Source organism: Notechis scutatus, chromosome 2 (assembly GCF_049901735.1).
Source record: "Notechis scutatus isolate UNSWTSFEM ecotype Mainland chromosome 2, rNotScu1.2, whole genome shotgun sequence".
NCBI lineage: Eukaryota > Metazoa > Chordata > Lepidosauria > Squamata > Elapidae > Notechis > Notechis scutatus.
This window is the reverse complement of record NC_142010.1, coordinates 128799205-128815930: the sequence shown is the minus strand read 5'-3', so window position 1 is coordinate 128815930 and position 16726 is coordinate 128799205. Positions and strand designations below refer to the sequence as shown.

The following is a 16726-nucleotide window of genomic DNA, read 5'->3' as shown; positions in this document are numbered from 1 at the left end:
GGGGGGGGGGGGGGGGGGGGGGGGGGGGGGGGGGGGGGGGGGTTTTGGTGGGGGGTGGGGTTTGGGTGTGGGGGGGGGTGTTGGGGGGGGGGGGGGGGTGGGGGGGGGGGGGGGGGGAGTTGGGGGGGGGGGGGGGGGGGGGGGCGGGGGGGGGAGGCGGGGGGGGGGGGGCTTGACGGGGGGGCGGGCGGCGGGGGGGGGGGGGGCGGGGGAGGGGGGGGGGGGCGGGCGGGGGGGCGGCGCGGGGGGGAGGGGGGGGGGGGGGGGGGGGGGGGGGGGGGGGGGGGGGGGGGGGGGGGGGGGGGGGGGGGGGGGGGGGGGGGGGGGGGGTGGGTGGGGGGGGGTGGTGTTGTGGGGGGGGGGTTGGGGGGGGGGGGGGGGGGGGGGGGTGGGGGGGGGGGGGAGGGGGGGGGGGAGGGGGAATGTGTTTTGGGGCCAAAATGGCCCTTTAACTTTTTTTTAATTCCAAAAAAAAAAAAGCGCCCTTTTTTTTTTAGGGGAACACGGAGTAGAAACTCCGTCCTCCCCCCCTTAATTTTTCTTTATGTATTAAATTTATATGTTTCTCATCTCACTATCAATGCTGCCCATTTTATTAATCCTAAACTATATCCAATGCTATCCATCTGAATAATCCTAAACTATACAGCCTCTCATTGGGTTTTTCAGTTTGCTACATGTGTGATCATCACATGTTCATTTTTTCTGGGTATTCATATTTCTGGGGATGGCTGGGAATGCATACCCAAGCAAGGGAAAGGGAGTATAAACTAAGCCCTTAAGAAGATTGATTTCTTCAATTATTTGATGCATCTTAGAATATGAGAAAATTATGTTTTCAAAAATTCACCAGTTATTAAGAAACTTGAGTACTTTCAAGAATTGATATGTGGTTGCTTTTACCATTGACTTTTCTTATGGTGAATCAAACTGAGATGTATCCTAGCAGAACAGATAAACAGCTTTTTTTCCTTAGACATTCAATTACCAAACTTCTGCCTTAACCTTCAGGGTTCAGCAACTGGAAGAGGAAAACTGTGAGCTCAAAACTACTGTCCTACGACTGAAATCACACACTGAGAAACTGGACGAGGTAACAGAGTTTGCACATGTTTGCTAATATAATCCCCCTATTCCAAGCCAGCCTGTAGTCTCAGCCTAGCCTGCTTGATTTTTAATTATCTGGGTGGACTGGTTTGTAGGTCAAGACATAGTATTCCATTGCAGCAGTACTGCTGTGATCAGGCTGTGGAAGCAAAACGTATACAAAACAGTATAAAAATCTTGGCCTTTAGTCCTTCTACATTGATAGGGTAAGACAAGAATAATAAAATGAGGCAGAGTTGTTTAGTAGGGTTCTGGGCTTTTAAAATGCTTTCAATCTTGCATGTTTTTTTTTTAATGATGTTACCTGAGCAGGACTGATGCTAGTGGAGCCAACATGTCTGACCAGAAAACCAGGAAAGGGGATTTCTAAGTAGAAGCAATCATAGGAGACAAATAGGTTATCAGAAATACCTTGAGGAAGCAGCCCTTAGATATAGTATTGTTATCTTTTGTCTGGTCAGTTGTTTGAATTGGCTGCAACTGACACACAGATTGGCAGTATGGAAACTTTTACATTTACATTAAGAGTTAGGATATGGTCTTTCTTGCAAGGGATGACTGTAGGTCAGTCAAAGGAAGCCAAAATGGTTATGTGTAAAAACATTTCTGTTCGCCTTGTACAGAACTGAGAATTGATTGCACTGGGAATGACTTAAGAAGAATGTGTGGTAAAACTAGAAGAGGTAGTATCAAGAATGAACATAGAATGAAGAAATAGAGAAAAAAAGTAAATAGTATGTTCAGGTAGTTTGAGGGAATGATGAAATTGCAAAACATGAAAAAACAAGGGGAACAGTAAAAAAGTTATAGTTGGACAGAGCTGGCAAGATCTTCAAAGAGAAAGAGGTATACAGTTTAAAAAACAAAAGGCAATATAGCAGTCGCGTTGACATTTAGAAAACAGCCAACCATTGTCTGTCTTGTTCTGCAGATCCAAAACTAACTTATTCCATGAACTGAAGTGATAATCTGAGGGCTGAGCAACCGATTGCATGGCTTAATCATGTTTCTCTTCATAAAGTACCAAACGTTGAACATACCCAGATTTTTTATTTTTTTTTGAAAAAAAAAATAGCCTATTTTCCTGAAAGATTCTAACCTACCATGATGGTTTTCTACATGCCTATGCAAATTTCTTCCATCAAGTCCCTGAAATGATAGTTTCCTATACCCTGAAAACTCCCATTAGAATGGCTGGCAGTTTGTAACCTTCTTTTCACATTCATCAGGAGAAGCAGCGAATGTCTGACAGATTAGAAGATACCAGTCTGAGGTTGAAAGATGAAATGGATTTGTACAAAAGGATGATGGACAAATTGAGGCAGAACCGGCTGGAATTTAACAAGGAGAGAGAAGCCACTCAGGAGGTTGGTAAAAATTTTGGTGGCACACAACTAGTACGTCTTCCATGTCCTTTCTTGATGCTGATGTTTTATACCAAGATTAAACAAAATCGTGTTTTCAAAATAAAAACAAAATGTGGTTTCAAAAACTGCATGGTGGTTTGCCTTGTGTCACTGAAGCAGGGGTTGTTAGGAATAATGGCTGGCTAGCAACTGTTTTCAAAAATGCATTCCTAAAAACCTTTTAGATGTGCTATAGTGATTATTCCCAGAGGATGCCATGGTGGTTTCATGGTGATAAATCTGGAAAGTTGAAACTTGAATTGACTGAAATTGAAATTGATTGAAATTGAAATTGTTCCTTGTATGCACTCTGTTATGACGTTTCTATAGACAGCCTTTAGGCTTAGAAAAAGACCTGTAAAATACTGTCCTTGAGGTTTTTTTTTCTTTCCAGCCTTGATTTTTGTGACTATTTTACTTCTCTTGTCTTATAATGCCTTTTCCTGTAATGAAAAAAATTAGGCAATATTTCTAATACTGTCCAATAGCAGATGTCCTCTGAATGATGTACCATTGTTTAAAACATACACCAAATCAACCTCTATAAAAGAGCAGATGAAAAAGAATACAAAATAAGTCTGTGTAGAAGCTGCCTGAAGCAATATAAAAATGGGAAATCTTATGTAGAGAACGATACAAGAGATAAGATAAAAATCAGAAGCAGCAAAATCAATGGCAATAAATGGAACATATAATAAAAACAAAATAGCCATAAAACATTAAAGGTGTAAAACCTGTACAGTAAAGATTCTTAAAGCAAACTCCACTATGCAAACTGCATAATGCAAACTCCATCACCGATTGCCACTCATCTTGCCTCGTTGAACACAGGAAGCTGAAAAAAGGCCTCAGGAGAAAATCCAGGCTCCAGATAGATAACCTGGATTATGTTAACCTATAAACCTCTAAATGACTTAAAGTCAGAACATTTACTTCAATAAGTCAGTTAGGGGTTTAAAGGTTAATAGGAATAGATTATAGAAGGTCTAGAAGTAGACTGACAGCTACTTCCATGGTAGTACTGAACTAGTCTCTGTAAGCAAGCTAGCTGTGCCCTGTTTTGAACTAACTGAATTTTCCAAATTGTGATGACCCGGGGCGTGGCACAAAAGCAACAAAGTCACAAAAGTAGGTAAAGTCCCTTTAATACCTCCAACTTGGCCCCCAATGTCCAGTTATCATCGGCTGGAGAAAAAACTCCCAGGAACAGTTTTTTAAAGGGAAGAAATTCAGTCTGAACCCAAAGTACATATAGATTATAAATAAAAACCAACACAAATCATGCTGCGGCAATTAATGAGACAGGTCAGAATAAGGAATTGCAGACTTCAACAGATAACGACACACACACAGTTGGGAGGACTCAGGAACCCAGATTAGACTTGACAAACAAAAATAATTCACGCTTTGCTTCCAGCAAGGTGCTGTGCGCAAACGCCCTTTTTAAATCCTGTTTTCTCAGCTGCAGCTAATGAAGGGAGTCAGGGCCCTTTCCTCCCCCATAAACCATGTAATTCACGTTGCTCCTTTCTCCGTTCCTCCCTGCGTGTCCTAGGATAACAGATAACAGATAATCAGAGTTGGAAGGGACCTTGTAGTCATCTAGTCCAACCCCCGCCCAAGCGGGAGACCCTACACCATTTCTGACAAATAACAGTCCAATCTCTTATTGAAAGTCTCAAGTGATGGCGCTCCCACAAATTCTGAGGGCAAGCTATTCCATTGTTTGATTGTTCTCACTGTCAGAAAGTTTCTTCTTATTTCCAGGTTAAATCTCTCCTTGTTCAGTTTCCATCCATTATTCCTTGTCTGGCCTACAGGCGCTTTAGAAAATAGCTTGACCCCTTCCTCTCTGTGGCAGCCCCTCAAATATTGGAAGACCACTATCATGTCTCCCCTGGTCCTTCTCTTTACTAGACTAGCCAAGCCCAGTTCCTGTAACTGTTCTTCGTATGTTTTAGTCTCCAGTCCCCTAATCATCTTGGTTGCTCTTCTCTGTACTTTTTCTAGTGTCTCAACATCTTTTTTGTAATGTGGTGAACAAAACTGGATGCAGTACTCTAGGTGTGGTCTTACTAAGGCTTTATAGAGTGGTATTAGTACTTCCCTTGATCTTGATTGTATCCCTCTGTTAATACAACTTAGGATTGCATTAGCTTTTTTGGCTGCTGCTGCTGCACACTGCTGGCTCATATTTAGCTGGTTGTCCACTAAGACTCCAAGATCCCTCTCACAGTTACTGCTATTGAGCCTGGTTTCATCCAGTCTATATGTGTACTTTTGGTTTTTCTTGCCTAAGTATAGGACTTTACTTTTTTCTACATTGAGTTTCATTTTGTTAGATATGGCCCAGTGTTCTAGTCTGTCAAGATCCATCTGGATCTAACAGATCAGAGTTGGAAGGGACCTTGTAGGCCATCTAGTCCAACCCCCCACCCAAGAGGGAGATCCTACACCATTTCTGACAAATGGCAGTCCAATCTTTTCTTGAAAGTCTCAAGTGATAGCGCTCCCACAACTTCCGAGGGCAAGCTGTTCCATTGGTTGATTGTTCTCACTATCGTTAAATCTCTCCTTGTTCAGTTTCCATCCATTATTCCTTGTCTGGCCTACAGGCGCTTTAGAAATAGCTTGACCCCTTTCTCTCTGTGGCAGCCCCTCAAATATTGGAAGACTGCTATCATGTCTCCCCTGGTCCTTCTCTTCACTAGACTAGCTAAGCCCAGTTCCTGTAACTGTTCGTTGTATGTTTTAGCCTCCAGTCCCCTAATCATCCTGGTTGCTCTTCTCTGTACTTTTTCTAGAGTCTCAACATCTTTTTTATAATGTGGTGAACAAAACTGGATGCAGTACTCTAGATGTGGTCTTACTAAGGCTTTATAGAGTGGTATTAGTACTTCCCTTGATCTTGACTGTATCCCTCTGTTAATACAACTTAGGATTGCATTAGCTTTTTTGGCTGCTGCTGCACACTGCTGGCTCATATTTAGCTGGTTGTCCACTAAGACTCCAAGATCCCTCTCACAGTTACTGCTATTGAGCCTGGTTTCACCCAGTCTATATGTGTACTTTTGTTTTTTCTTGCCTAAGTGTAGGACTTTACTTTTCTCTACATTGAATTTCATTTTGTTAGATATGGCCCAGTGTTCTAGTCTGTCAAGATTCCTCTGGATCTTGAGCCTATCTTCTTGGGTGTTAGCTATTCCTGCCAGCTTAGTATCATCTGCAAATTTGGTAAGTTCCCCTTCTATTCCCTAAATCGTTCATCGTTTATTCATCTAAATCGTTAATGAAGATATTGAAGAGTACTGGGCCTAAGACGGAACCTTGTGGCACCTCACTGCTTACTTCCCTCCATGCAGACTTAGACCCATTAAGGACTACTCGTTGAGTACAGTTTGCCAGCCAGATGCGAGTCCATCTGGATGAAAAGGAGGTGGCCCTGGGTCTTCCTCTGAAGGCGCAGCCAGACTGTGCCCTTCCCCAATTTCTTCTACAGCCTCTGGAGCCACACTGCCACTCCCTGTCAGCTGCTCTACCTCCCCCTCAGAATCAGATTCCAACAGGGGCATGACACAGGTCATTTCAATAGCCTGAACAGGTTGCCAGCATAGGAACAACCATTACAATTTTTGTTCAGGTACTGTCATAACTAGTACCATCATAACTAGTACAGGTAGTCCTCCACTTACAACCACAATTGAACCCCAAATTTCTGTTGCTAAGTGAGAAAGTTGTTAAGTGAGTTTTGCCCTGTTTTACGACCTTTCTTGCCACAGTTCTTAAGTGAATCACTGCAGCTAAGTTAGTAACACAGTTGTTAAGTGAATCTGGCTTCCTGATTGAATTTGCTTGTCACAGAAGGTCACTTGACCCCGGGACACTGTATAAATATGAGCCAGTCGCCAAACATCCAAATTCTGATCATGTGACCATGGGGATGCTGCAATAGTTGTAAGCGTGAACAACGGTCAAGTCAGTTTTTTAAGTGCCGTTGTAACTTTGAATGGTCACGAAATGAACTGTTGTGAGTTGAGGACTACCTGTATTTCAACAAAAGGTGAGCACTGAAGCTGAGAACACTCCTAAGACTCTTCATGTCCCTACATTAGATCTTAATTTTAATCAGAGGGACAGAATTGGCTTTGTACCCCAGATTATCCTGATGTCCTCCTAGCCACAACGGCTCATTGTGTCCTGCCTTTTTCTGCAGCTCATTGAGGATCTGAGAAAGGAGCTGGAACACCTTCAGCTGTACAAGCTTGATTGTGAGCGTCCCGGCCGAGGAAGAAGCTCTTCCAGCTTGAGTGAATTCAACGCCAAGACGAGAGAAATGGAAATGGAACATGAAATTAAACGTTTAAAACAGGTGAGGTACAGCTGGGGCTGAAGGAGGAGGGAGCAACCTTCTCTCTCCAAAGCAGCTAAGCAGTAGGAAGCCCAAGGATTCCTCAACTCCCCTTGAGCTTTTGATAGTCTGGGATTACAAATAGCAATAGCAAAGCGCGCGCTCACCGAACCGACTATTACACTGGTTGAATCCCGCGTCTGTGCAAATGCCTTCAAGTCAGTCTTCCAGTCTTGGTGATTGCCTGGACAGGGTCCTTCAGCTTCCTTGGCAAGATTTTAGAAGTGATTTGTGCTTGCCTGCTTCTTAAGGCAGAATGGGACAACTCGCCATGGCCAATTTATCATGGCCAGCTCACTAGGTCCAACTCGCCACAGGACAATTCAACAATTCAATTTAATTATTTAAAATCATTTTTTTAAAAAAATATTTTAATTTTTGTCATTCACATTTCATTTTGTCCCTCCTTTGGCACCCTCTCTTTAATGTTTCTATTCCACTATTTCTTTGATATTAGTGTAACTCTTGTCCCACGGTGAGTTTGCCGTGGCAAGTTAGTCATGGCAAGTTGGCTGTGGTGAGTTGTCGTAGACCCAGAGAGAAACTGGCCCAAGATTACCCAACTAGCTTTGTGCTTCAGGCAGGACTAGAACTCGCTCTAATCAGGTGCCTTAATCACTTAATTCTTTCCTTCCTCTCTCAACAGGAGAATCAAAAACTCCATGACCAGAATGATGACCTCAATGGACAAATCCTTAGCCTCAGCCTTTATGAAGCTAAGAACCTTTTCGCAACGCAGACAAAAGCCCAGTCACTGGCAGCTGAGATTGACTCTGCCTCCAGGGATGAGGTAAAGGGACCAGTAGCAATCTCTTTACAACTAATTAAATGACTGGGCTGGCAAAATATCTTTCAGCAATTAAAAACCTAACTTGGTGGGGAACTCTGACATTTGAAAATCATGGTTTAGAAGTGCCATATTTGCTTTGGGATATTTTATTTTCATTTAGCCTGGATGACATCAGCATACAGAGGCACTAAGGCATCAGAATTGGCTAAAATTCTTGACTTTTTTTATTTCTCTTCTGTTGTACTTTTATACAACAAAAGTTATTTTTCATTGAAAATTGTTTCTGGGCACCACTACAGGAATTGAACTGTTCAGGAGAATTTCCTGAATCTTAAGGCTACCAGACCTGGGCTGTAGAAATCTGTATGACCACTGGATGGCAGCAAAGAGATACAAAAATGCAACAATTGAGAATTAGATACCATTGAGTTCTGTTATCCTGCCTTCCCTTCAACCTGTCTCCTCTTTTTTTTTCCTCCCCCAGTATTTCATTTCCAGTCTCAATTGATTTAGCTCACAGCTTTTTGATTTAGCTTTCTGTCCTTTGTGCAGCAAGACCATTACACATTCAGAAAGTTATTCCCGATGCCTTTATTTAAAAAAAAAATCTGGTTCAGACTTTGTTATGTAAGTAAATCTTGAGCAAAGATTGTGAGATTTGTTATCAAATACTGTAGTTTGAAGATGTTGCTGGGCAACTGTGTATTTATAAAGCATAAATTGTGTTTGCCAAAGCTACTCTGGGTGTGGTATGGAAAGTAATGTTATCAAATTTCTCATCTTAAAAGAAGTTTCTCATTTTAAAAGAAGTGAACGATCCTTGGCATTTTAACTCTCGGAGAGGAGCAGAGCCCATGTTGAGCATGTTGATAAGCTCATGGTAACCAATGCATCTTGTGGAGCCGAGGTGTCATATGTGCTACTCTGGGAACGCATATAACTGCTGCACCCCTGCATTCTGCACCAACTGAAGCTGGGCACTCTTTAAAGACAACCCCATGGGGAGCATATTGCAGTAGTTCAATCTGGAATTGACTAGGGCAAGCATGACTACAAGCAGGATCTGCAGATCTAGGCATGGGTACAACTGTCACAAAGTGAGCAAAGGTCCTCCTAGCCACAGCTTCCACCTTAATAAATGTATGCACCAACCCCTAATAGCTCAAAGGCAATGACCAGTGGCAAAATTCTACGAGTTGTCCAAAAGATTTAGAGCACATTAGGGTGTTTTTTTTCCCCCTGTGAGAAGACAGATGACTGAGTTTGTATCCATCTTACACGCTCAAGAACTGAGATTCATACCAAAGGATAAATTGATTCTCAGTGGCGTCCAATGAGTTTCTTCATAAAAGAGGATAAATTAACGGAGGCACAAGGATGAGGTGATGCTTCTGATTGAAAACGTAGTGTTGAATTCATTGGGGCTTCAACAATTTGTAGAACGAGGGTGAACAAATAGCCACCCTTCTTCCATCCATCCAAATGAATCACCATTAAAATAATCTGGAAAGAAAAATATGCTGAAAACAACTTTTGAAGTTCGGGAGCACTCTAGTAAAATGGACACAGAGGATCTCGGTTATTGTTGTGACTCCAGAGGATGTCTTAATCTAGTTCTTTTTTTCATTTCAGCTCATGGAAGCCCTCAAAGAACAGGAGGAGATCAACTACAGATTGCGCCAATATATGGACAAGATCATCCTGGCCATCCTAGACCACAATCCGTCCATCCTGGAAATAAAGAATTGAAGATTGGGAAGGGAAGGGAGGTGGGCAGATAGATGCCTTTAGATTCAAGCATCTCTATTTGCCAGTGTATATGAACTTATAAATATATACATATATATAACTCTCTCAATACACAGGACATGCAAAACACAAACACACACACACACATACACACATATATATATTATATATATATATAAATAGGAAAAAAAACTTGTGTGGATACACAGGGCGTGTTTATATGAGCTTAGTATATTTTGTGACTCATAATTTCCATCGATCCATTTTCCATGCCCTTTTCTCTGTGGGGATGCTAGGGATTATAACCGAAAAATCACGAAACTGGATTTGCACTGTTTTAGATACTGGACAGAAAAAAAAAATGATACTACCTCTAGATGAAAAGATAAAACACGATGGAAACTAACTGGTGCCAGGCCTTTTCCTAGCCTACAAACAATACTGAGTGTTTATGTCTTATGAATTGCCTCCCTGTCATCATCTCAGAAATACCTTGTATTATCAGGTTGAATTCTCACTGGTGCTGCTGGCTGTGTTGTTTTAACTTTTGCCCAAGTTATGTTTCTGAAGTCCTCTCCTTGGATCGGAATGTATGTATGATGCAAAATGGGTATTCCAGAAAATTTACAGGTTTCTGCTTGAACCTGAGCTGTTTTAATCAGAAAGCAGTTTATACATCTCAAACCCAATTGGCTAGGAATCTTTTGGGATGATAACCAGTCTGTTGTATTCCAGGGGAATCTGGGCTACCCAAGAAAACAATGGGTCTTGAGGTTCCTTATTTCCTTGAACTTGACTATTCCGGAGGTGCTTTTTCTGGCTTTGGATTTTATCGCAAGATCACCAAGGACTTAGTGGTGAGAGAACTGGGATTGTAAATGTGAGATGCATCGGGGTTACAAAATAGTCCCAGCCCTATTTCAGCTTCAGCAGCAGCATTAAAAGTTGTGGTTTCAGGTAGCTATTTGGTTCCACACAAAGGGTTTGTTCATTGATGAGAATTCAGGGCTTCCACTGTAACAAATAGAAACCAATTGTTTTTAAATCACTTTGTTTTATATTGCTTCATGTCAGCATTTGCAAAAGCCCCATCTGCTAATTAAAGCAGTTAAGAAGTGGAGAAAGATTTTTTTAGGCACTCATGGGTGACCCCCACCCTGTTCTTAGAGGCAAGGCAACATTTTAAATGGTTCTTTTACAGGTTTAGGGAAAAGGTGTTTGTTTATACACGTTAATATTTATTTGATGCAATGTTGGAGTTTCACTGAAAAGTTTTGCCTGCTCCACTGGGGGGTGATTAGGGCAGAAAAGCCAGAAACGACTTCATCAAGCATCACAGCTTCCTGCACTTACAGGAAAATACTCAGCTCACTTTGTGCCATCAATAAATATTCTCACATCGATTCAGGCTCTTCACGTCTCTTGCCCTTGTTATCATCACTGTCACCATCTCCTCCTCCTCCTCCTCCCTTTTTCTTTTCAATTTTGCTTCTGTAACATAGGCATTCATTTTAAGAGCAAATCCTCATGAGGATATATCTTGTGCCTACCTTTGGTGTGGGAAGACCTTTTGGTCTTTTGTATATCGCCACCTAGGCGAGCTGTAAGGAAATCTGTAAAGTTAAGTGAGGGTTTGTGCAGGGACCATGGCGAAAATGAGTTTTGTCCTTTTTACTTAAAGATTGTTCCACATCTGAGATGTGTTTTGATAAAAAGACAAAAAAACAGGATAAAGTCTTTATGTGCATTACAGTAACAATTCAGGTGCATGGATATATGTGCAGTCACATGCATGTGAGAGAAGAGAAGTGTGTTATTCTATAATGACCTGTGTGCAGGCTTCAAGGTCTTCCCACACCAAAGGTAGGGACAAGATATCCTCCCTGGATATCTGTATTACGGTTCCAGACGTCCTGTTCCATATAGGTGGTGTCCAAGTATGATGCGATCTGTAGCCTAAAAATATCTAGGAAGCCCCAAGATGGCCTTTCCCATCACATGCGAAAGGGAACTGCATGCTCTGTGTAACATAAAAAAACAAACCCTCTATTGGTTCGTATGTATTTTCTTCCATAAGCACATTTCAAATGAAGCTGTCTTTTTTTTTTCCCCTGGGGGTGTCCTGAGTAAAATTTGAGAGTCTCTTCAAAGAATAAAAAGATTGAATCTGAGATTACTGTAACAGCTGAAGCTTCTAAGCATTGAAACCCCATTTCCAAATTATGTGTCAGGATGGTATATAAACTCTAAAATGATGTTGTGCTTTAGTAGTTCACATCCAAGCAAGTGTGTTTCTGCATAAGTATGAATCTCATCGGGGGAAAAACTGGGGAGGGGGAGGCAGAGAGCCTTGTCTCTATTGGCTGTGTTTTCTAATTAGTAGCAAAGAGAGCTAATAGTTAATGCAAGGTGGTACTTGCTAGAGCCTACTTTTTATTCAACATTTAAGCTTCTTCTAATGCCTCCTTTGCTTTTGATCTTCTGCGTTTGGTGAGAATGAAACTGAATCCATTGCATCACTACCTTCTTTTTAAGTAGTCCAGTCATGATCAAATACAGGAGAATCCCACATTCTTTTCCCAGCAGGATTTGCCAATCCTTTGCATAGGCTGGAAGGAATCCTGCTCCTGAAGGAACCACACACACACACACACACACCCTTTCCCCCCCCTACAATATCCACCCACTGCAAACTGCAGCAATGCTTCTTTTCTCTGCTTGGAAAGGGAGGTGATGCTTTATGTAGCAACCACAGACCTCTGGAGAATTTATGTTTTGACAGGTTGCCTTTCAAGAGTGAGGTTAAGGCTACTTACTCCAGCTTGTTTTTGGTTTATGCTGCTGATATTTTAATGGTGAGAGTTGATGACTTCGTCAGTTGAGTGGACAGGGCAGGAAGCAAAATGTATCTGAAAGTTCTTGAAAGCTGAAAGAATTAGGCATGTTGACTTTGGGGAAGATTGAGGGGGAGAAGTTCTGACAGAGAGGGGAAAAAAAATCTCCACGAGTTAGGTGAAGTGAAGAGGCGGATGGATAGAAACTGAAGGAAGGGCTTTATATGAAACACGGGAGTAATTCTGACCGAAGAGAGTAAAGTGGTTTCCAAGAGGTGGCAGAAAGGCAGTCTTGCTTGCAAATGATTCAATTGGTTTGGATTAGCAAGCATCGAGAAAAACCTTCCCAATGTGGTGCCTCTTAGGTGGACGGTGCATCTTGCAGTAAGCTATCCTCCAGTCCTCCCAAAAAGCACCAAGTCAAGAACGGCTGGATTAGATAACCTGATTCCCTTACAAGTCAGGGGACTGTATTAAATTAGTTCTTTACTACCAAACCTCAATCCACACAGTATTCATGGTTGTCTTCAAATGAGTCTTTGTGCCCATTTGCTTTCTTCTTTGCTCATAGATGATCCATAGAAATGTGAAGCAATGTTTTGGTGATGTTTCTAGGGGTCAACAATTTCTTTAGCCAGTTGTCTGTTTGTATTATATGACTGCCTTTGCTTTAGCACAACAGGTTGGGAGAAACAAATGCAGATACCTGAGGCCTGTTTGTCAGCATAGCTTGTTTAGAATTCATTTCCCTGGACATAAGTTTATACAAATGGTAATGTTTTCCAGCATGACTTCAGATCAGGAGTTGTTGAAAAGCTGATCAGCTCTTCTGATGAACGTGTTTGGACAGCAGTACAACATTGTGTTGTAATGCAGTAATAAGGCCAAAAAGGAGGGGCTGTAGCACATTAACAGAGGGTAACTGTTTACTTATGATTGAATATGATGGGAAATTTTGAGACAGGTTCATTTACATGCCTCTGAGTCAAGCCTGCAGGAGTTGGGTGGCTTTAGTAGTGGAAAATGGAAGCAGAGTGGATTGCTGGATTACATTGAAACTATAGCTGATAGGCCTCTAGCTGAGAGAAAGTCACTATTTCTGAATAGGCATGGATACATTTGTGCTATACAAAAAAAAAAAAATGCCATGCAGGACAGGAAAAGGAATGTTGCTAGTTAAAATTGGGTTTAATCTGTAGGCACAACACTTGTTTGCTAGGAAAGGTGTCCTAATTTTAAGGGTTACAGATGTTCCCATTGAACTGCAGGATCTTCATCACTGGAAGTTTTATTTTTTTTAAAGACGTTAGCTGCTGAGAATTTTGGAAGTCCACATATTTTAGAGATTACCCAGTAGGGACCAGTTCAATGTTGTGCTTCAAACAGTAGTTATCATTCTACGATCAAAAGAACGCAAGGTTTTTTTTTGCAGTGGTTCCTTAAGTAAATTTCTGTTGCTGTCTGTTGGGCAGAATAATTTGTCAGCTCTTGTAGATCACCAGTGCAAGGTGCATGTTGTAAGGAGGTCAGCCTAATCCATGTGTAAACCTGAGTATGAGAGGCTGCTAAATAGATAGGAATAACTTTTAAGAAATGGAATATACCAATGGGAACCTACCAATAGTAGTGTTTTCTCAAGATAATTTCTCATCACACCATCAAAACACGTTTATGCTTGCTTAGATTAAAGTATGCTAGTGTATGCTTGCCTATTGAGCCAGGATTTCTTGTGTATTTATACAGTGGGGCAAGGCACTGAGGTAACAATTCAAACATAGTTGTAACAAAATAGTTTGCTTTCACTTGATCCAGAGGCTTTAATAGAACTTCAAAATTCTGCTAAGGTTGATGAACAGCTGGTTGAACCTGAGACACTTGGTTCTCTGTCTCCCTTATTGGTTCTCGTCCCGACTTCTAGTTGTTGGAGCGCCTTTGATCCAGTTTGTATTCTGTGAAAGCAAAAAATAACTGCTTCTCTAAAGGCAGCAAGTGTTCACTGGACAACAAGTAATCCCTGAGGTTAAAACAATTAACTCTCAAAACGTTTAGTACGATTTAAGACATCCTGACCACCATGGATCTTACACTAAAGTTGTAGGTTTGATTTTTCATTGAAATCATGAATACAGTTGCATATTACATTGAACAGGATACATTTGTACTGTTCTATTTTGAATTTATGATATGGGTGGTTTAGTCACTTTTCCTATATCCATTATTTAAAATTGTGAATTTCAGGAAAGCATTATTCATCTCAGCAACAAATGAACTAGAAATTTCCTACCCAGTAGTCTGTATAGTAGGGCACAAGTTTGAATCTCTCAGTGAAAACTAAAATGTTATCAAAATATTTAATTTTTAAGAATTGATCAATCAATCTTCATTCCAAAACTCAGATTCTGAATTTTAGCTTTCAAATAATGATAGAAGCCTTGACAACCATTATTTGGCTTTTGAGTGTTGAGTTATGGGATATGAAGAGAAAGTAAAGAGAGGCCAAAGAAAAATTGTACTTTATAAATCTGAACTTCTGGTGTTTTGGCTTAAATAGCATTGGTGGATTTTAACCCTTTAGGACAAAGAATTGGCTGTACATATTATTTCCTTCACTCTGTTCCCAAAGCAATGGTCACCTGTAGCTGAGTTTTGCTTCTGGCAAAGTGAGGCCCTTGTAGCAGCTCTCTCTTTGGCTGATAAATGGGGTCAAGTTGAGTTCCCTTTGGCTGTGATTGTATTCCTGGCAAGAAAAAACGGTATAGCTTCCCTGGAACCCTAGATTTCCCCTTGTTGATGATAGGAAAAATAAGAGTGTGTTCCTCTTCTGCTTTCTGATCTTAAGAGTTCATTTTTTTGGAAAATTAATCCAGTGTTATCCTTGTACTTCTGCAGTGGCATGTCAATTTCTCAAAATTACAGATAGGGCCTGTTCAGAATGCCCATGCATGTACATAAGTAAGATTATAAGAGGAAAAGGTAGGAACACTTCACCATTAAAGACCGGAGCTATAATTACGCAATTCCTGAGTGCAGATTTATCACTGCTGCTCACCCCAACTTAGTGAGCTGGTCTTTCAAGATGAGCAGGGCAGAAAAAAAATAAGGACCTTTGATCTGTATGTTACAAGGCAGTAGTTATGTTCAATTTCCAATGTGTTTTGGTACTGATAGAAATTGAGAATTGTTGTATTTTTTTATTGTGGGAACCACTATTGTAGTTTCGCTTTAATGCACAGAATGTAGTTATGTGTAAGGATTGGATTTTTTTAAAAAAAATATTTTGCATGATTTTAGTATTTTTGTGCCTTCTACTTGACCGTGTACAGGATTCATGTCTATTGAAATTCATGCTATTGGCCACAGGTTTTATATGTTTGAGGTCTTTTATTTTTATTCAGTCTTTATTTTGTCATCCCTACCCAAACAATCTACTGTAAATGTGTATATATAAAATAGAACTAAGTTTGTATTTCATGTGCCTCACTAGAATGTAAAAAAAGACATATTCATTTTGTACAAAATGTCTTTCTTTTACTTAGATGCACTATTTTTTGTCCTGAGCACATAGTGAAATAACTGGTTAGATCTGTTTTCTTTTAGCATTGCTGTGTTAAATGGAATTATCTCTTGCCCTTTTGTAAAAATCCAATTCACATTCATTCACTCTCACATACACAAGCTATGATCCTTCCTGATTTGTTGTCTTTATTTATAATGGGTTGCATCATTTCTGCCCCATTTTAGAGTTTACAGCAAATTAAATTGATGCTTATCCCAATTACATTATTTCTTTCATTCTAAGAGGGATTGTGAAGTTTCTACGCTTTGTGTCAGATGAACTAAAGCAAAATCTCCCTCAATTAAATATTGAGTTCCGCTGCCCTTCTCTCAGCTTCAGTTCCCTTCATTTATCCCACCACAAGGGAATAATTCTCTTGCCTTACTTGTAAGATTGCTGAGTTAATAAACTTGTTGAATGCCAGAAAAATATACTGCAAATACTTAAATATTTGCCAGCTTTCAGGAGTGGTTTTTTTCCAGTCTGTGAGGAACAAAATTGCATTACAATTCTGAATATTATGGGACGTTACCTTATACCAAACTTTGTTCACTGAAGCTCAATCAGCTTTTTCTAACTTGACAGTGGCTTTCTAGAATGGCAGAGAAAGCTTTCCTGTTGCCTGATGTTTTCACCTTAATATTCCAGTTTAGTACAGAATCCTTTGCCAAGCTGAGCATAACTTCAGAGTTAGGACCTCATTATTGCATTAGTTAATGTTCTTCAGTGGTATCACCAAATATGTCCCCAATTCAGAATAATTTTTGAAACTTCTGGGATTTTCATCAACATTTTTAAGACTGTATGTTGATAATTTACTAACACGATTTTTTAAAAATACATCTCTATGGGTCTGCCTTAACTTGAAATTAACTC

General features: G+C 40.7%; 1 protein-coding gene across 2 annotated transcripts in view; it reads left to right on the top strand.

Moving 5' to 3' along the window:
* Window positions 1-15802, top strand: part of RAB11FIP4 (RAB11 family interacting protein 4) — a 194344-nt gene extending 178542 nt beyond the window's left edge. For both annotated transcript variants that reach the window (XM_026680774.2, XM_087956185.1), the window contains 5 exons: window positions 1012-1093; window positions 2337-2474; window positions 6727-6882; window positions 7568-7711; window positions 9344-15802. In XM_026680774.2, coding sequence (XP_026536559.2) covers window positions 1012-1093; window positions 2337-2474; window positions 6727-6882; window positions 7568-7711; window positions 9344-9460 — 637 coding nt within the window. In that variant the 3' untranslated portion in view covers window positions 9461-15802. The remainder of the gene's footprint in view (window positions 1-1011; window positions 1094-2336; window positions 2475-6726; window positions 6883-7567; window positions 7712-9343) is intronic.
* Window positions 15803-16726: the final 924 nt, after the last annotated feature.